Source organism: Rissa tridactyla, chromosome 4, assembly GCF_028500815.1.
Source record: "Rissa tridactyla isolate bRisTri1 chromosome 4, bRisTri1.patW.cur.20221130, whole genome shotgun sequence".
In the NCBI taxonomy this organism is placed as follows: Eukaryota; Metazoa; Chordata; class Aves; order Charadriiformes; family Laridae; genus Rissa; species Rissa tridactyla.
Genome location: NC_071469.1, coordinates 59,899,606 through 59,921,617, shown reverse-complemented (window position 1 = coordinate 59,921,617; position 22,012 = coordinate 59,899,606). Strand labels below are relative to the sequence as shown.

Genomic DNA, 22,012 nt, shown 5'->3' with positions numbered 1-22,012 from the left:
CTGTTAGCAGTATTTCTTCAGCTTAACATAACAACTGAATTCAGATACTGCAAATCTGCTACTGGGAAAACAGCTAAATATAAGCCACGAGATCAATGATACCAATGTTAATAAACAAAAATAAACTCATTTTCAATAGTTGTCAGATTATGTATTATTTTTGGGAAAGCAAGAATATGTACCCGCTTCTCCTGCAGTAGTGTTTCTGGAGCAGTGATTCTCAAACCATGGTCTATCAGGCACTGACAAGTGGACCATATTTCGTTTACAGATGTCTACAACTTTTGCAGTGCTTTTTTTATTAGAAGCTTGACGGAAAAGTGCAGGAAAACCTGCAAGGAAGTTTTAGTGGTGACCCAGGTCAACACACTCAAGAATCTGGGGAATCAATATTTCAAATTTACTCACTCCGCACATGTTGGTACTTGTACAACTAACAGAGATTAATACTGAAAGATGAGAATTTTGAATGCAGAAAGCAAAAAGGATGGGTACACAGAGACAGGTCTAATTGTTGGGTCCATTAGACGATGGATTTCAAAAATACCCAGCTCAAGCTAAAGGTCACCATGACCCATAAAGGTCCTTGAAAAATTGTAGATGGTAGATACAACAAGAGCTGTGCTTGTACACAACTCTAACTTTTAAAATGAGAACTGCATGCAATTTGGTGAAATTCAGCATGAAGAGAGCATGAATAAAATTTCATTTGTAACAACTGATCGAGGGTGTGGTATATATCTGTGTTATGCTGACATGTTCCACCTTGGCTGACTTCAGGAACTGTAGCAGGGAACCCTAGACCTAAAGCAAGAATCCTTAGAGACAGACCTAAGAAACCACACGTTTGCCAAGATCTGCAAAAGATTCCTATTATCCACCACAGAAGCTGGCAAAACTACAAGGCATGGAATCGTATGTAGGCTATGAAACTATCCACGCTGCCCAGAACAAACGTGCTATGGGAGGTACTGAAGTTTAGCTCTTAGCAGTGCAGTTCTGCAGAGAGAATATTCTTCTTTAGGTCTCTGAACCTGACAGTAAGAGCTCCCAACCTGCTCCTAAAACTGGCTTTGAGCGATCACTGGATGTATGAACAAAGCATGGCCTTTTAAGTGAAAGCTGAGCTCACCTTGCCCAGTATGCTTTGAAAACTCATCTGGCAAGATACAGCATCTCTTGCCCATTAAAAATAAAAACAGCCAACCATCTGTCACCTTCCATCTTGAAAGTCTTCTATTAAAATCGGGTTTAAGAAGTTACCATATATTGCAAGCAGCCAGCAATGGTGAAAATCATGCTGCGAAGGACTATGGACAAGGTTAAAGGTAACAGAAACATCCGCTGGCTTTAACTTCAGTTTTAATAAAATACCAAAGCTTAAGTAGGAGCTGCTTCGCAACATCCCTGGACCTCAAACTCCTGTCCCAGAGCAATTAGAAGTGGCAAGATGGGGAGGAAGGAAAGAAGGCAGCATACACAGCACTCAGAACTGCCCCTACACAATCCTGCGTTTTCCTCCCAGGAATGCTCTATATGTAATCACATAGTTGTGCATGGAATGACAGGAGAAAGATGTCTCCACTGAGCAAAGAACAAGTATGAAAAGAAGTCAGCAGGCCTTAAAATCAACAGGAATTAGCTCTCCAGTATATCTGTTCTTACTACAGACAAACATCTATTTCAGATTTTTTTTGTTGTTGTTTTAAACACACGCTCCACGCTGATAGTATTTTTAGTAACCAGCCAATTAGACCTGAAGCCCGACAGATCTCCTGCACAAGTACCTATGGCACCAATGTTAATATTTAACAAGGTCAGCATTATTATTACAGTAATTTTAAAGTGAATTAACAGTGCTAAGCCTGTTACTTCACAGCGTTACACTGATCGTTTACCATCTTCTCCTTAATTTAAAAGGTCCAACTTTCACCCCAGCACCGTGGAACGAAGTGCAGATCCGCAGCTTCACATGTTTGTTATTCCCAATTTGGAGCGCTGGGTGCGGCTCACGGAGAGAACAGACTATAGCCCATCTGTTGAGGCAGAGAACGGATTTAGCAAGACAAGCGTGGGAGCCGAGCAAGTAAAATCTCAGTCATCCTAGCAATTACCCTACTTACTTTGCACTTCCCATGATCAGCTGGCTGGTCTGTCTCCTGTAACAACCAGGGATTGTGGGGTTTCTTGCTGGCAGTTGCATTTTCCCCCCTGCAGCTCAAGCAAACTCATTCTTTTTTGTACATTCCCTCACAGCGTAACCAGGCACATGTGCCAGGCAGGCTGCCGGGGGCTACCCTGGAACTTTCCTCCCAGTCTTTTATTTTTTCTGGGAGAGGTCTAATTAGCTTGATGTTTCACTTGACCCGGGGAGCTTCGCTAAATTCATCCAGCCCACGGTTAGGCAAAACACAGCAGTGTAACAATTTCAGCAGGGAGTCACTTATCGACTATTCTTATTTCATGCTTTAACAGACATAGTATCTATGCCGCTTCTCCATTCTATTTAGACGATACCTATGCACACTCCTAACAACAGAGAGCTCCTCCTGGCAAAGTATACAGGTCCACTGAATACAAAACAAAGCACGCAGGCAGCTTGTGCAAATTCTGGATGGTAAATACAGGACGATAACACAATTCTGTAAAGTTCTCTAGGTATATTTTCTCTTTCTATGAGATTCAAAACACAAGTGTTGTAAATCAAAGTCTCCTTCCTTTATCCACCATAAATGAATCTCAGCTGAGGCTATGAGAAAGGTATATTAAAGAGGAAAAAATAAGTCACTGGTTTCTTCTATACTGGACAGAAATAGTCAATAATGTTTGAAAGAATAATTCATAACTACAACTCCACTCAGTGCTATTCAGTTGTGCACTATGAAGTGCCTGTATCAGAATCACAGGCTATGAAAATCAGTATATTTTAGCCATTTCTGAGGGCCAAGATAGAAAGGGCATTTTTCAGTTTGGAGGATTTAGTATTTTAGTATTTAAGATTATTATTATATTAGCTTTTAGAGAACAGAAACCAAAGCTTTTATACATGTGTGTGTGTATACATATATATAGTCCACATTCCATAAGAACATAAAGTTTCTCAAACAGATATTTACTTTTTCTACAGCACTGGTTTTTTTCCCCCCACTAGCATCAATCAGGATTTAGCTTCATGGCTATTATAACAACTTTGATAGACCTATTCAAATAGATTTCGAGTCAGATAAACTCAAAGACCAAAGGAATTATAACAGTAATTTCACCTAGCTTCCAGTATTATACCAGCCACAGCATTATCTACAACATTTCCTGCACTGAACCCAAAACCTCACTTCCTAGCTTGATTTCAAGTGATGAGAAATCCATAACTGTTTATGTGATAAACCTAGATATCGCCATTTAGCAGTCTAGGGAGATCATTTCATTTACCCAGATATTTTAGTCTTTATCAGTGGAGCTCTGGCTGTAATAATTCACAAAAGATAATGAATGCAACTCAACCTTCATTTTCCAGTGATTAAAATCTAGTCCTCTATATTACAAGTTCTCTTCTGTTCCACTGATGTGAGAGTCGTTATTTTTAACTACAATAGCTCATTATCAAACAGTCAGGGTGATCTACTCTGTTTGGCAAGGGATACATCTGCTTTCTTTGCTGGCTACTTGCCACCATAATACTACTTCCAACATGCAACTTTCACTTTCAGGAAGGCTGTAAGAGGAATAAAGCCTGCATCCCACATTTTACAGCTAGAAATCCTCAACTCAGGTCTTATCTCTCTACTCCTGATGGTAGGAATGGGATGTGGACAGGGCTGGTTAACGTAAAAAATGAAGAACAGAGATTTTTCACCAAGTCAATGAGGAGATCTCTGTAACTTCAAATATGACTTATGATTTTCTAATTGCTAATTAACAAGGCAAAGCCATAGGCATACAGGCACTTGAATTTCAAGCCTTTACACTCAGAACAGCATTACTAAGCATTACTGTCTCAAGGTTGCTCCTTGAAATCTATCCAAAAGTCTAGCAGAAACAACAAGCAACAGCTCAACTCATTGAAGGGAGTTGTATAAGAGAAGCCAGAAAATAAATGAGAATGCCATGCTAGTCTGAAATAACTCACAAGTGCCTTCGAGATATTTGACAGGACTCATCTATTGAGAAGTAATGAAGAGGAGTTATGGGGTTCAGACCTTCTGATGTCCACATGTGTGTGGGGCGAAGAAGGGAGGTTCTTGTCCATGACATCAAAAACACTTTTTGTAGAGATACAAATAGTTGGGAATAAATGTGACTCTTTGTACCTGTATAAATAAAACTATGCTTAGACAATCTCACAAGTCCATAATGAAGTGTTCCTCACTGTAATTTTCTTAGCAGTAACAGTGTTTCCTAACAACAGTTCTACGATCTAACTTAAGCAATTAATGTATTTTCTTTGACACTAGATAGTGAAAGATTTTCTTTGTACCATTTAACACGATCCTATTCATTGCTGCAAGACAAAGAAAAACAAGAGTTACTTATATATCCAAGACGGCTGTTTCACACCAACTCATCACAGTCATCTGAACTTCCTTAAACTGTGACATAAGGATTATTCCTGCATAATACCAACAGGCTGGTGCTGTAAGGAGACTACCATTTCCCTGCAGGAGCCAGCAGAAGCAGCAGAACCGGTTTGTCAAGCTAAAAGCTATGATAATTAGCGCAAGGACATCGCCATCTGAATCTGAACAGGATTCCTGGGGATGGAAGTGGGTTTAAGTGTCAGAAGCATCATTAATCATTGCTATGCTTTCTTGTGTGAAGTTACTCAGGTCGCAACTCTTGTCAGGAAACAGTTCTCCCCTCTGGGAAGTGAAGCCAAGGTGCTCTCTTGAAGCCCCAGCTGCAGTTACAATTAAAAGCCAGAAACACAGGAAGTCTTCAGATGAGCTCAGATATTTTAAAATGCAAGGAAGGGTGCAGTTACAGCACATGTGTCGAGGCTGAACTGAAAAGTAAAGTTACTGAACAGAAACTTGGTTCTGGTTTTACCTCAGACCAGGACAACATGGTACCACCACCTCTTTTCTGCTTCAACATTTTCTAGCACATGCGCATCCTTCATTGAAAGCTGAAATATTTAACACGCAAGTGTAATTTTTGTTTAGCATGTAAGGAAAGAAACTTGTTTACTTCTGTTAGAGCAAGACCATCTTAATATGAAGGCAATAAGATTCATATTCAAATATGAGAAGAGTTTAATTGTCTTTGCTTGGAAGATGACCATTTTGCTGTTTGACACACCTGTCACAATTTAAAAAAAATATATGAAATAAGCTTTACAATATCCAGGTCCTTACATTGTCATTATCATATTGTCTGGGGTAGGGGAGGGGTTTCATAAGCATGTCTGTCTTCCATATCAAGACAATTTCCAGACACAGAGAACTGTCCTCAGAATCATACAACAGATGAGTCTTACCACAGTAATTTATTTCTTAAAAATCTAGTTTATTGCACTTGTCTCAAAGCACAAACAAAACAAAAAACCTAAATACAGAAATAAAAGTAAAAAACCCATCCTATTTTCATTAAAACTACCCTAAAAAGTAGTCTGAGAAGAGCTCTTGACACCAATTTAATATTAATGACCATAGCAAGGTACAGTATTATACAGTAAACAAACAACTAGCAAGCTCAAGCCATTACTAAGATGACTTTGAAAAACGTAATACAAAAGTGTCACTATTAAATAATGTCATTGTACTTGAGCATCTGGTGCTTGGCAGGGCACAGAGAAGTACTCCTGTCCCTTCTCCAAAGTGATAGACTCAGGAGCTGCCACAAGATACTTTTAAGCTGAATTTCAGCTTGTTCGGGGTCCTCAAGATATCAAGCTATGCTTGCATGAAACAGACTGGTTACTTCACAAGCTGATTCCATTACAATCCACTGCCAGACAGGCTAAAAAAAACCCTCCGGGGTTATCTCCGTATACGGATGACATAGCAATAAAGCAAACGTATCATCTGTAAAAGGGAAACAAATCTGTCCTCCCTATAAGACTGAAGGATCAGACTGAGAACTGACAGCCAATATCACAAGTGCTACTAAAAAAAAGTGACATAACTTGGTTCTCTCACCACCGATTCACATTCTCACCTTGCACCAAGTTTGTTCCAAGTTTAGTGCAGTACACACATGAATTATTCTGAAAGAGAACAGAGGTTAAAAAGAAAACACATCCTTTTCCGTACGTATTAAGTTCTCAAAACAGAAACATCCCCACTTTTCAACTCTTGGCCTTTTCTGAAGTTGGCTCTTCTACAGTATCGTTAGCAGCTGCTTAAAACATTCTGATGATTTATAAGCTTAGAACGAACACAAAATAACTCCTCCGCCTACATACTGAAGTTCTCTCATCTATAGTTCTATTGCTTAAAAAAGATGAGGTATCTTTCAAAGAAGATTTAGAGTTTAAAGAAAAATAAACTGCAATGATTAACTTAGGTTACTTCCCAGTTCATCACATACCTCTGCTGCAACATCTGTTAAGTATAAGACACTTCAAAATTTAGCTAACATAGCTAAAAATGAGAATATTGTTAAGTATTTTCTCACAATATCACAATTTTTAATGGGATATATAGGTAATTCTATCAATTACCATTTTTCCTTTTAATACATCTAAGTTTGGTACTCAAAACAATTTGAGTCCAAATGTTAAAGCACTGTCTGGAGGCACAAATACAGCACAACAGGAATTATGAAAGCTGCCTTATACATTCCTGCTTTGTACTACAAACCCAACATGCAACTTCTTCCTATTCCAAAGTGGGACTTACCCCCCAAAATCTGTCACCTTCCTGATGGCTGTGTGAAATGGGCAAAAGTCCCCTTGATACTAGGTGTAATCCAAACTTCTCCCTTGGGAATGAAGCCAAATTATGAACCAAATTTCTAGAAATGCAAGATTAGTATAGCCTTGCAGATATTCATATGGCGATGGATCAAACTAAGTTCAATGCAATACCAATGCTGTGTCATCATGATGTTCTGAGATATTACTAAGAAATACTTTGCCATATTTTCTTCCATGCTGCAAGGGAAAATAATTCTAAATACACGTACAATAGTCGGAGAGCGTTCCCATCAGTTTGGAGTTCCAAGTACAAGAAGAAATTGAGAAATGCTTAATGTTTCTGCTGTAGAGAAATATTTAATGCAACAGAATTCCTTCTCAAAATAAGTACACATGTATTAGTGTGCATGCTGTTGTGAAATAGTCACTTTCATTACTAGTAGGATTAACTTAAGAGTTATATTTCCAAAGGAGCTTCTACAGTAGTACGGTATAACAATTGCAGTATGCCACACCTAAAGAGTCTCCCAAGAGATAATGGAACAAACATGAGAACTCACAGCTCGGGGGATATTTAACAGGTCAGTTTTTCAATACAAAAGTGCTAATATCACAGGTCCAGCATGAGTGGCTTTTAGATCCAACATTCTGTACATACATTACAGAAATTCTGTATGTCCTTCTGTTTTTTTCACGGCTTCACATGCTTGAGAGACTTCATATCACTTCCCATTCATCTTCAAAATCATCAGGGTGAAGCAGAACAGAAGTGTCATTATTTTTTGGCAAACTATGGGAATGGCTAAAGGTCTTAGTGAGGCGCTGGAGGAGGGATCCTGAAGCACTGATCGCCCACAGTTCATCTAGAGGGGTCACTGCAAAGCATAAGTTATCCATCTTTTAATGAAGGTAGCAGGTTCCAATTATAAATGTTAAATAAATAATATTTGGATCTATTTTCCTAATTATACCCAGAGAAGGTTTTTACTAATGTGATAAAATCACCCTTGGTGAAACTCTCACAGCCAAAAAAGCATTTAGATTACACAGCTCTCCCTGCATATGGTCAGCTTGAGCACCGTCAGGCAGAAGTCAAAGCAGACATCACAATGTTTTGAACTGTCACACAGAACAAACTTGCCTGTTAACCGTGAGACGTTTCCAGGAATCTTCTTCCAGTAGTCTCCTGCTGGATTCTTGTCAGTAATCCCATATCGACGAGCTACATCTCCATTCGGACAGCGTGCCCAAACGGTCCTTGTACTTATAGCCAGCTGACAAGCCTGCAAACCTAAACATAATTGGACATGATGAGGGAATAGTCACAGGCTTTCTTATATACTAAATACACTCACAGAAAAGTTTATTAAGAGACCACGACAAGATTGTAATAGTGTTTATATATTTGTACATTAATCTAGAGAAGAACTCTCCATTATAAGAGGGACAAATAAATACCTAGTTTTTCAGGAGGCTTTCTGAAAAAGGACTGGCAAGAGGACAATTTAGGACTACCTATTTCCTTACACTGACTTTAGGGGAGTTGAACAGAGCAGATGCTATTCAAATCTGAGCTTTTGCCCCTGTGTAAGCAGAGTATCAGAAGGTAGGCCACTTGCAGCACATGAAGCTCCACGTGAACATGCAACTGGTGAATAAAAAATAATGCTTTAATTGCAGACTTTGTACTCACTGCACTTATTGACCATAAGGATATCACACTACAGATACATTTTGGTATGTGGCCACAGCCACAAGCACCAACCAGTTACAGGATCTTCAAAACATACTTTTTGAGCCTCCACTGCATTTTACTACCACATGGGGGATAATCCAATTTATAGCTTTAGTTTGTCTAAAAATGTTTAACATTATAGACATTGTGGACTTTTTGTTTCTTCCTCTTCACAAGAAAGCAAGTACTCCGCAACTAAATGCCATGCATTTATGCAATGAAAAATCTTTAAAAAGCAGACAGTTTCAATAAACAGCTATTTAGAAAGAAACAACTAAAATTTAGTTTTATTTCCAGGCAAGGCAAAAATGTAATTACCTAATCTAGAATGCGTCCAGCACACAGGATTAACAGAAAGATGTGCAAAATAGCATTAGGTTTTTGTTAGCCACATCTAGATAGGAACCCCAAGTTGTATCACATTTAAACACAAAACTTCCCACAGCACAGTAGTCTCCTGTTACTTAGGAATACTACTTTAGTTCTAATTGAAAGGGAACTCTACCATTTATTAACTCAGTGGCAGGAGCCTGAAACAACACACAACAGAAATTCATCCAAAAAAATCAGATTTCTCTTTAGTTAACTACTCAGTGTTTTCAAGTAAAACCAAGGTCCTTTTTAAAAGATAAGAGTTATCAAACACTTTACTATGTTCCCTATAAATAATCACACTTGATTGCTGAGAAAAATATTTTATTTAAGCATTGCTATTTAATTTAAAAGGCAACAGGGAAAAACAAAACATCAAAAAAACAACACTGAGAAATGGCAGAAAGAACAAGGAACTGATGCATTAACTTTTACCTGGTACATGTTCCCAGTCAGTGCCTACTGGCATTTCATCTGTAATTCCAACTCGTACGTGGACATTCCATTTGCTATCAATTGCCCACAACATCTGATCATTTGGACTTGAATGAATGCTGACCAAGTTGATTCCTATTGGCTATAAAAATTAAGCACAGTATTTAAACTTTGTACTATTGTATCTTTGTACTATTGTATCGCTTGTTCACAGAAGTACACAAGGGAAGTAAAACATTTACCAGATACTGAAGACAGGAAGAAATTTAACTGACATTTTATTTGTCATTGTGCAAAATTACCAATTTTCCAAAAAGTCAATACCTTCATAAATAGAAAAGGAAGATGAATGAATGTCATGTAAAGTTACTGATAAAGATATTCATATTTAAATGTTCAGCATCCAAGTCTAATAGTATCAGTATTTGCTTAACCACTGTTATTCCAATCAGGCACGGTTTCAACTGCAAGTTGAAGAGGGAACTCCTCCACTGAACTGCACAAAGTGCAATATTTTCCTCATGCCTTCCTGAAAGTTCTCCTAACAACTAAATCTGCACTTTATTTCTAAATAGCAGTATTCTAAAAAAGCAGTACATTTTTACAGTCTGAAAGTCTCCTCTTTGCAATGAAATGGTGATCTGCCTTCTTCCCTGTACTCCATTCTACAGGAATACAATGGTGGAACTCATTGCAGACCACTGCAGTAGTGGAGCAGCCACACCTGCAAGAGAGTATCCACAACATTACCTGTTGGCAAACCCAAGTGAAACACACTTCCCATTCCGCTCCCAGGCAAGTCCTTACTCTGGCTGCTTCTATGGGGATTTGCCTTAACTGCTGTTCAAAATCAGTGTTACCGACCACAACATCGTACGGATGTCAAAGACAGTGATTTTGTAGCAAAACATATCAGCCAACAGGTTTAGTGAACACTAATATCCTGAAAAAACATGTACTTTAAATAAAACACAGATAAGAACAAGAAAAAAAAACACCTTTTTCTTTGCATCAACCTTATAAAGCCACTGAAGACAACAGTAAGATGCCCCGAAACGTGTCATCACCTCACAAAGCACTGCATTTCTCGCTTTATCCTCATAGGCATAAGCTGAATAAATACACGAACAAGCAGCTCTTTGCATGTATAAACCTAGGAATACAGAAGCATTATCTGCATATGTATATAAGGACACGACCCAATCCCAGATGGGTGTCCTAGGCACATAAGAGTTACCTGCTTTGGTTTTGCTATTAAAATTCTGGTGCTAACACATGTCTGACAGCTACAACCATGTTCAACTTTGGATCACCAAATCAATCCTGACTGTTCAGGTTGCTAGGCCTTCGATAAGACTGTCTTCTCATGTTTGTGCTCTCATTAGGTACTTGCCCTCTGTTGGAAGTTTGAGGCTGGTAGAGGCTTGATGAAGTGTTTACCTCTGGTTCCAGTAAATTCACAATGGCTGCACTTTAAACACTTACAGTAAGACAATAATTGTCTTGAAGAGTGGTGACTACATAGAACATATAACTGCCTAGCTACTTTCAAACTGGTATTCTGCCATACTACAAATAAACTAAACTACTGTATTGCAAGGAAAAACCAAACCAACAAAACCCAACACACACACACCCCCACCCAAAACCAAACCAACCAAACAAAACCGAAACCACAAGAAAACCAAAGTACCCCAAAACTCCATACAACTCTCCCCTCTGGTCTTGCTGCCTCTTCACTGGAAGTCATCCTCAACTCGTGGGCCTGTTCCTGTTTCTCCCCTCCATTTTTATTTGCTTGTTTCTATGGCAACTTTGGCTCTGACTCCTTCCCAGTTCACCCTGCTCTCTTCCTCACACCACCGTCATGGGGTGTGCCTCACTACTGTGCTGCTTCCAGCCTCATCACATCCCTCTCCATATTTCTACTCTTGTAGTCCCGTGTTTTCAAATAAGGGGTCTGTGCAATTAATAGCTTGTGCAGACTGAATTACTGCACATAACAGGAGAGCTTTGCCTTTTCTTTCCCTTTTCTTCTTCTTTTTTTTTTTTAAATCCACTTATCCCATTCTCCCTGCAACGTTCTTCTGCCACAGTCGCCTCTTCCTCGGATTTCGGACTTTCTGCCACTTTTCCCCCCCATCTCCTTCAAACCATGAATTGCCAGTGTGCCTGTCTGAGCTCCACACTTCATGTTCCAAGTACAGTCCTTCACAAACTGTGCCAAACAGCTTGGTGTGAGCCTGTTTACTGAACTGTTGGGATTTGCGCACCTAGCTCTCCACTTTTGCATGTCAGGATCCCATTCCTCCCTTTCTCTGTCATTTGTCTAGAAAAGAATTCCCTGAGAAAGAACTGGAGAAGTATTTCCACCCAGAAAGCCTTACTGAGTGCTTACACCCAGTACCTAAGCCTCTGCATTACTACATATTTATAAATACTGGAAGCTAAGAAAAGCAGATAAAACACCCCAAAGGGGTAGCATGAAAGGAGCTCCACGATGCTCAGCTAGATTGCTTCAGATACCACTGTGGGTTCAAGTATAATCAAAGCAATTACCTCTACCTTACTCCGCAGCATCAACACAGCTAAGAAACAAACAGAAATTATCAGGTTCAAAGTGCATCTCTACAAGCTTGGCCAAAATTCTTCTCATTCTTTGTTTTTCTAAGTGAGCTCCTGTTTCCTCAAGTTTCCTTGCCTCTCTGTGTATTTCACTTTCGGTTTCTCTTCCTTTTTCAGGCTACTTAGCTCTTTCTGATAAACTCACATCAATAAAACAATCCTCCTATTCACTCTCAGTATAAAGGATCCAGGCACTACGTTGATGGCAGCGTCCAATGCTGTTAACAGAACACACCCCACTCCTCTGCAGCTTTCTGCTGTGACACAGACAGCAAATGACACAACTGACAGGACAGCAAGTGATATGATAACACACTGCAGCTTTTGGCACAACAGTGACAAGACATGGGGAAACAAGTACAGGCAATTCTTAGAGCCTGTTGCAGAAGTTTTACCTCTAGGTTTTTGTTTTGGTTGGTTGTTTTTTTTTTTTACCCAGAAATCAGCGACCTACAACAAAAAGGTGTTCTCATGGCTACCACACTAGGGTGGAAAAAATTAATTTAAAATTTTCTTGACATAATGTACCATTTTTTGGAACAATCACACTGACATAATCTCAGATATCCCTCATTTTCACTAAGCTTTAATTACCCTAAGCAGGCTTTAAGTATTTTATAATCTATATAACAAGAAACAGATCTCTACAGCAGCAGTTAAAGATTAAATAAACTTCTGTCATAGCTTGAGATATCTGTGCAAATTTATAAATCTGCTGATAACATTTCAGAGACGGATAACCATGAAAATTAATGAATTATTTCAGCATAGCCTTTTCTCAGCTGGTTTAACTTCCAATAGCATTCATGAGATTTATATACCTTGACTGTGAAATATGTCATATTTGTAATTTACTGAAGACTTTGGAATTTTAAAGAGTCTCTCACCCTTCCTCCTCAGATGCTGACACACCAAACTCTGTTTATTGGTTTATCCACAATACTCATCACTGCAAGAGATCGACTTGGTACGGAGCATTAATGGATTCAGCGTTATCTGATTAAAAAAAATGGTGGAACACTGTTTTCCTTTTACTTGTGGAGCCAAAAATTTCTACTCAAAAAGTCTCAGGAGACTGACTGTTTTAGGCAAGAACAGAACACAGATCCTCCTGCCCTCTGGTCTTGTACTTCAGCTACAAAAAGCCCAGTCATTCTCTCTCTTTTGAGGATTTCCCACTACAGCCATGGACTGCAACACATGCCAACTATGTACTTTTCAACACTTAAAACTACATGCTGAGGGCTGTGCATACCTTTATCGTCTGCTATGAATAAAAAACAATGAAAAATACTTCATGAGCACCCACATGTCTGATGAGAAAACAGTGCTGATAAAATCAAGTAAACCTGAAGGAAGCACTTACGTGACAAATTGTTAAATGATATCAAGAAAGAGTGCTTGTGCTAAACATATTTAAGTTATGAAGTTGACCATTAGCCTTATGATTCTGCGCAAGTCATTTCCTTTCTTTCTGCAAACCACGGAGAGATAAGCTTCACTGTAGGTACTTCATTTAAACAATACTATCAGACAAAATCCAAAGTAAAAACTAATGCAGTTCCCTCCCCTGAACTACTACTCAAAAGTTTTATTTTATTGTAATTACTTCGGTCACAGGTGAACCCAAAACACAGTGATTCAACTTCCTTGTCAAGGAGGAAAGGACAAAGCATGCACATACACATGCACAAAAGACATCAGAACGTTTTCCACGTCACTTCTCAGAAGCAGAGAACCCATGTATCAGCAGACCTCCGCTACCTCTGTTCTCATGCAAATATCCAGCACCAGGAAGACTAAACATAAGATTCTTAGTCTGTCCAAGCCCAACCCTTTTTATAACAGGTTGGTTGCTACAAGCAGCAAACAGGTTCTCCTCCCTTCAAAAGACAAATCAGAAACACCTTCAGCTGGTCCAGAACAGGCTGCAAGAAACTCAGATCAAACATACTTCTCACACTGTCAAGCATTATCTGTAGATCAGACTAGATTTTCATCGCTAACAGACATCCAGACCCTATTAACTAGTATAACACACAGAGATTGCAATTTAGAGAGAACCTCCCAATATAGGCCTGACTATTTGCATATTATTTTCAGAGCTCCATTTGAATAAAGGTTGATAAAGCACTTTCAGCATTGGAGATACCAAGAAAGCACGAGCAATGTAAGAGCAGTACTGACAAGAATGTTTTGCATTCAGACTTGGAGGAGAACAGCTTGCTAAATTAAGTGCCCCTTTTTTCTCTGCAGAGAAGTTCAAGGCAATATACAAGAGCAGGAAAGATGAAACTATGTTTAGTCTTCCTGGAAGGCACATGTTCTTCAGTAATACTGCCATTGAATTGTCAGAAAAAAGATTATTATTTATTGACTGAAAAACCAGAGCACTATTTTCCTCAGAAGCCTTCCAACAACATGACCCTTTCCCCCACTTTCTGCCTTTGGTGAATAAAGAGATAAGGGCCTTCACTGGATATCTCCAGTCTATGGCTAGCACAATCAGGAAGAAAAGGCAAAGCCAAGCAGTCAATTCCTTGACCTCTCCTTTGTTGACTCTAAATTTTTTATTCCAAGGTTTTTTTTCTTGCAGAAACACATGAAAGACTACAACACATGGCATCAAATCCTAGAAAAGGTCATACCAAACCCATGTGACTATTCAACATGATAAAGCTCAACAGAAACATAAAATACTTTCAAAATATTTAGTACAACTGTTCCTTATAAGTAATAAAAAAAAAAAAAAAATTAAAATCTAATGCAATCACTTTAAAGACCATACAAACTACAGGCCTACTCAGGTTTGCCCAATTGTCTTGTGGTCACACTGTCTTATACCTAAGATTATAAACTGTAATGTAGTGGATGACAAGCTGCCTGTAATTACCGCTACAGGTATTTTTAATAACGTACTGAAAAATTGAACTATTAGGACCAGAACAACTAAGTTTTTACAGAAACGCATGTCAAGTAAACACTATGTGCAACAACTTCCCATGAAACTGAACATAATTTAGCACGAGGTAATAAAAACCTTGTATAAGCAAAACTCTGAGTAACCAAGGCATTTTTTCAATTTTGTTTTTTAAAAACACACCTTTAACAAGCATCAGTAAAACATCCTCTCACGCAAGCTACACCAGTAAAGCACACCCCTCTAGTTTTTGAGACGTAAATACCTTACCAAGGAAAGTAAAGCATTTTTAAGGTAAAAACACCCATGCGTTTTTAACATCAGCCTCCGCTCTGCTTTGCTTTGCTCTGCCAATTTTAAACAGTTATTAAACTATTGCTTTTTTTGCCATTTTGCTTTTTAATATTTGTCCATAGTATTTAACATGTTTGTGATGAAAATGCCACACACCTTTGATAGTAACAGAAGTTCCCATTTCATTACTGCACTGCTTTATGAACAAATGCATATAACCTTCATGTGTTACAATTCATTTACATAACCAGAGGGGAAAAGAGACATCAAAATACCTGTACAAGAAAACTCCACAAACTCAGAGAGGGAGTTAAAAAAAAAAAGTAAAAAAAAATATAAATCAACAATTCTGAAAAGTTACAATCTGAAAGGATGCAAAATATATCCCGTAAGTCACAGGAACAGTAGAAATGCACTCAGGATACAACAATTACTCCTCATCATGTAGTACTCATCCAGTGCTAAAGCTCTGGACTAAGTACTGTCCCAGGTAAAGTGCGGCCCCCAAATACAAGGCAATGCTGTCTGTGTCTTAAACTACTGGATAAAAACAACAGTACTCCAGGGGTGAAGGATGAGAAATGAGGCCACTGCTTCCCAGAGAGATGACACATTTGCTAGACTATATAGTCCAGTCTCCTCTGCCGCACTTACTTCTTAGCTTCATTAGACTTGGGTTCAGTACATAGCGTCTTCCTACAGACCAGACTATGTGGCAGCTCTGTAGGAAGGGCCATCCAAGCAGGAGATACACACCACAACCCAGCCCTCCAGATCCCTGGGAAGGCAACTGATTGCTAGGCTGGTTTGCAGAGAGGTTGTCACCACCTTGTCTGCTTACAACATCATCATAAAATAGGGAGACAGTAACACACCAAGCTCCTAATTCAAGGTCAGAGTCTGATGTGCCCACCAGTTATCCCAGAGTGTCTCCTTACTCAGCGTGGACTTCTTGGCTCACTGAAGTTCTCTTCACTGCCCATACACCCTGAGCTCAGAGCCCACTTTTCCTGGCCCAATTTACTTCCCAAAGCTAAGCTCCCAATTACAACCTGTCAACTGGATCCAGCTCCCCCCTGTCTTTAAAAATAAAGCAAGCTGAAGTTCAGTCACACAAAAAACAACAACAAAAACTGCTCTAACCAAAATTCAGAAAGTGCAGATGCAGATTTAATAAAAATGCAACAAAACAAAAATCCCCAAACCTCTTAGTTTATACTAGCACAAGTCATTTTTTTATGACTGTCTCTCAAAATTCCTTTTCAAGGACTCTTGTTTATTAAATACTTCAGGCTATCACTACCTGCAAGCACATGAGCAGTTCTGCTGAAACCAAGACACATGCTTGCTAAATCAAGATGCATATCCTTTACCCATGAATTTTTACATCATTAGGTTTTTATTTTTAAATAGAATAATTCTGAAAAAACTCTCAAAGCTCAACAATTATAGTTGTAACCAACTGAATGTTAAATATATTTCTTAATCTCTTGGAAAAATAATTAAATGTATAATTCTGTGTTAGCTAACCAAAATACAGGCACAATGAAAGAGTGCAGATGTGAGGATGTTTCTAGGACTGAACAAATGAAAGTATGAAAACCGATGGGTCTCCTTCCCACAATTTTTGGTTTCAGTGTAAGCTAGTCTTGTCAAAAAACAAATATACCACACTGAGATCATATTTCAAAAGGATATGGAAGGATCGTCTACTCAGTTTTCTGGGTGTATGTCATTTTGTGCATTTTTGTGATCTGAAGCTTCTGGCGCTGATAATAATTGCTATCTAATGTGACAGGCTACATGCATGCTTTTCTGAACACGGCGATAGCAATGCCTTAAAACAAATATCAGAAGACTAAAACTCCAAAGCAGAAAAATGCAGTGAAATATAGTGACAGCATTTTTCTTAACCAGCAACAAAAAGGAAGAAAATAAGCACTGAACTGAGCAATGGAATCGGTGTGAGACAACTTTAGTAAAAATGCTGGAATTGCATTTTTTTGAGTATCTAAAGCACTTTTTACATAACTTACGATTTCTTAAGAAAGTCATGCCTGTGAAGAATAGTACATATGTGAACTTAAACATTATGGTATTCTAAGACAGCTAACCAAAATAACACTGCTGCAGGACCTTTGATTTCCTATACTTATTTGCAACCCACCTCGATACAGCCACAGACTACTGCCAAACAGTTTTTCTCTACATCATTTGAAAAGTGCAGTCCTCCAGGAAAATCCTCTCCCTATTAATGTCTTCAGGGGGAGTAAAGATAGATAGAACAACAGACTAGCTAGTCTGGTCCACAGATAACCAGAAGGTTTAATGAGTGTATTTCCTCTCCAACCTAAGTAGAATTGGTCTAATAAAAGATACTTCTGCATCTCATCTTAGCACTCCGAAGTAGAACTCATAGCAACTCAGAAAGATAATCTGTGCAACAGCTAGGTTATGCAAGCTAGTCTGTGCTGGTGAAAACAACCAGATTTAAAAAGAACAGTCATGTGGATTAGATGCATCAGAAAGAAGAGTTTTTCATGGCAAGTACTTTCCAAAGTAGCATGATGATTCTGAAGTAAAAGTTATAAAGCATTTTCAACAGAAAAATCCCTCCCCCTCCAAATATTCAATCCTTGAAGATCATTTCAAACAAACCCTTCGTACGTTTCAGCTTTGATTTTGGCACCTACCGAGAAAGATCTAATGGCAAAATCTGATCTTGAGGAGTGCTCACAGCCTCCTCCTCTAAGTACCACTTAACACAAAACTGGCCTTAATAGTAATAGAAACCTCACTGAAAAATGCAAAGGCGAGGCAGATGAGGGAGGAAGAAAGTCTCCAGATTTGCATTAAGCATTCTGTAAGGTAAGCAGAATTTTATTTAAAGAGAGGAAAGGAAACAAAGGTCATGACAACCATTTGTAACAAGTCACCACTCATCCGTAAGGCACAGCCAACCTCCTCACACTGAAGGTAGATTAAGAGAAAGGAAGGTACTGAAAAGAAATTAAATCTAGCGTGTATTGATTTTGCAGAGTTACAGAGAAATTTCCTAAATTTCAAATGATATTTTTAACTACCATTTGCTTTGTAGTTTTAACAATTTTTGAGTGACAGTGAAAGTGTGAACAGCCTTAATTTATTTTTTTTTGTGCATGCGTGAGGAAAAAAAAATAGCTCCTCCTAGATCAGTAAGAATTTCGACTCTCTTATCTATGATATCAAGCTTAAAATATAAAGAGACAGTTACTAGGTTGCTTATGGGAAAAGCAATAAATCAAAAGTTTCTCTAACTTGAATGCACATACTGCAAGAGATCACTTTATGGCTAACTAAATTTAAGTTGCGCGGTACTCTTCTGCTGAGACCTAGGAACTACAAAGGATATACAGTAGGCAAATAGCAAACATCTCCTTAAATAAACCCCTTTTATGCCACAGTTTGGAAAAACTATGCAGAAATTTACATAAACCTCTCAATGTAATAAAATTGCTTTTTCAATCCTATTCTCTAAGAAATTTAGTTACGAAAGAGCGAAGAGTAGCAATTAAGCAAATGGCAATTAATAAAATGTTTAATCTATTTTTAGAGTAAGATTGATTGTTTACTAGTTGATTGGTCACTCATTACAAATACTTCTCCTGATCTTTTGTTTCCTTTAATTCTCTTAAATAAAGCTTTGCTTATCTGATAGATCCCTTAATGCAAACCTGAGAAGGTGGTTCTTAAGGCCAGTTTCTATGCTAAGTAGTACTTGTAGGAAGTGAGCGTTTCTCGAGATAAGATTTTGTCTCTGCCTTTTTTTCCAGAAGGTGCCAAAAATAAAAGCTGAAATGTTGAGAGAGTTCTTTTCAAACAAGCATACAACTTCTGGGGACCTTTTAAAGCAATTTGATGATGTTTAACTTTTGATCAACTTCTACTCCATCATCACCCAAATTAGTTTTATTGACTATATTAATTTTATGTTTGATTTTTAATTATTCTTTCTTTAGGCCAGAAATCTGCAAAGCATTAAATCTTCATAAACAGACATGCACAGATATGTAAAAACATACTCTATAGTATCTACATAAATAATATTTATATTTCCTGTTCTTTTTTTTTTTCATTAAATTTAATGTATATTGAGGCATGCTACAGCAGGTAATAGCTCTATCCTGTATATTAACAGTAGAATGAAAAACACTTTCTATTTCCTGGACTAAAATAATTTCATCGAAGAATTCTGATCAGCTTTGTCAATGTCCTTGAAGCAGCTTCCAAAAAGCTGCTTAACTACATGATTATTTTGAGTTCTAAGACTGCAGAACAAAATAAAGGAAGCACAGAAAACATCTGCATATAAACTACTACTGCTCAGATACTGTAATGATGTTACCAACCACTTCTGAATTGTTGGGTAAAATAAAGAAAAGGGAGGGCACAGAACATAAAATGTTGTTTTTCATCTCAATAGATACCGCAGAAGGGAGTTACAAAGGGAAGAGTAACAAATGAGAATGGTTTTAGTCTAGATTAAAACCCAACCATACGGCATCACAGAGCAAAGACTGAATTTAAATTATATTCACTGATTTTAGCATGAGTAAAATCTCATCAAAACTATTGTCTCTGAATACCTTTGTGAAGTTGTGCAAAGACGGATGCTGTGAAATTGCAGCACTCCTTTAACGAAAAGTGACACCATAAAAGCAGAGTATGTAGCTGCTCATGAGTCATGAGATCTGGGATATGGCAAGTCATATTGTCTCTGACATTTACTAGGGAACGAAATATCCATAGTTGGTTTTAAATTACGTTATTTGAGAATGTCCCTGTACTTAAAGCAAGTGAAAGGCAATTTTGATTTCCTTCTTCAAACAGAAAATGACTGAATCGTTCACAAATACTTCTTAAAATATTTCTGTTGTTCTGAAGATAAAGTGATGCAGCATGAACTGTGTCAAAGTGAATTAAGGGAGAGATAACAGTAAGGTGCTGCTAATAAGCAAATACTGTTCACTGAATAGTCCACTCCTCAGCCTGTTATATTTGTTATCCAAACGCTAAGTTAGCATTTGGAGATAATTTTAAAGTTCACATATTTTCTTATTTTGCATTAAGCCTTTGCAAAAGCATGAACGGCTGCTCCTTCAGTACTTTAATGACATGTTTTAATATGCTGGAATTTTCTCAAAACGAGCATGTAACCCACGAGCTTTTATCTCCTCTGCAAGCAATGTTTGAATTTTTGCCCTTTCATATCGACTCATTAAATTTGCAATGTCAGGTGTTGGCAAGATAACAGGAAAGAGAATGACACTGCTCTGGGTATCAGAAGGTTATAATTTTGGAAGGCAACATCATCCAGCTTCCACGGTAAGGTAACAGGAAATTTCAACCTTGTCTACTTAAACACTTTATACATAAGGAAGTCACTGCTAAATAATGATTCACGACAAATCCCAATTTCTTGTAAACACCTTCGTATTGAGTAGTTTAATCTACTTCACTGGAGGAGTAGAGAGTACGCTTAGTACAGACAAAACAGTATTGGCGTAGAGAAACAGCTTTTCAGGCTAATTTCCTAATTGCTTTGGTAAGAAGATACTACACAAGTTAAACTCTGTCTCTTGGCAAACTCAGTTGAAGTGGAACACATCCTGGAATGTGTTTCCCCTCCCTTTTTAATAATACTACCCTTATGGAAGACATCATCACTGATATCCTCAGTCTCCTTTTCCTGCTGCTCTACCCCCTGTTAGCACGAAAAAATTGTCTCTTACAGACTACATCAGAAAGACCCACTTGCAGCACACAAAGAACGAGCAGTGTAATCTAGCCCTTGTTGCAAGTGATATTGGTACTTATTTATCAGTCTGTACTGCTATTCTGCAAACCAAGGTGCCACTTCTCCAGCTCTGACTGACCACATCCCCAGCACAGAAGAACAAGTCTAAATTGTTGTGCTGACTGATGGGATGCAAATCTGCAGTTTCATTTCCCTGCACGTCTTCCCTGTTATACCCTGAGATTCACAGAAGGCGCTAGTAATTGGCTGATGAGAGATAAGCAGAACTAAAAGCGAATGATGTAAAAAACAAATAAACTATTGCAACTCCACTGCCTCAGATTTACTTTTATTTCTTAATATGTCCTTTCAAAAGTACCACACATTTCAAAATCTTCAAGAGAAATTCTGTAACATTATAAAATGTAAATCAAGTATGCAAACACATCCAGTGCTACTGTGCTAGATCAGCAGACAGTTCAAATGATTTTGTGCCAAGGAGCAAAGAATGAAATCAGTAGTCAGAGGTCAGCTCCATTGCAGCAGTCCCAACCCACGACACAGAAATTACTCCCATTTCATAGTTTAACTTGCAAGGCATTAGAGCAGCAACGAAAGCAAGCACTGAGGTTTAAGGAGAGATTAAAAAAGAAACCAGACACTGGAGAAACACATTTTGTCCATTCACTATATTCAGAAAAGATGCTCCCAGGGTACTTTAGGAGGCTCCCAGATGGCAGGTAGAAAGGATATAAAATCTGCACATTCCAGGAACACGGGAGAAGAGCTGCAATTGTACTGCACGCTTACTAACCACTGGATGATAAGGAAAGTCCCTAAATCCAGGCGCAGCACCCTGGCAAACATCCCAGACTCACAAGGGTGAGGATAAAGGGAGAGGGAGGCAGGCACTTCACCACGATGCCACTTGAGCAAAGCCTTCCCACACCCTCTGCTTTGTGCTGTTTGCCAGTCCAGCCTCTTGGCTTGCGCACAGCAGGT

At 38.4% G+C, this 22,012-nt stretch overlaps 1 protein-coding gene across 7 annotated transcripts in view; it reads right to left on the bottom strand.

The window, feature by feature from the left end:
- Positions 1 to 22,012, bottom strand: part of TECPR2 (tectonin beta-propeller repeat containing 2) — a 59,855-nt gene that overhangs the window by 9,512 nt on the left and 28,331 nt on the right. The window contains exons 18-21 of one of the 7 annotated variants that reach the window (XM_054201651.1): positions 9,396 to 9,537; positions 7,995 to 8,144; positions 7,512 to 7,728; positions 1,902 to 6,202 (exon numbers count right to left, since the gene is read on the bottom strand). In XM_054201651.1, coding sequence (XP_054057626.1) covers positions 7,571 to 7,728; positions 7,995 to 8,144; positions 9,396 to 9,537 — 450 coding nt within the window. In that variant the 3' untranslated portion in view covers positions 1,902 to 6,202; positions 7,512 to 7,570. Of the gene's footprint in view, positions 1 to 1,898; positions 7,729 to 7,994; positions 8,145 to 9,395; positions 9,538 to 9,992; positions 10,120 to 22,012 lie in introns of those variants that run through there. The other 6 variants (XM_054201650.1, XM_054201648.1, XM_054201647.1 and 3 more) reach the window with 6 other exon arrangements.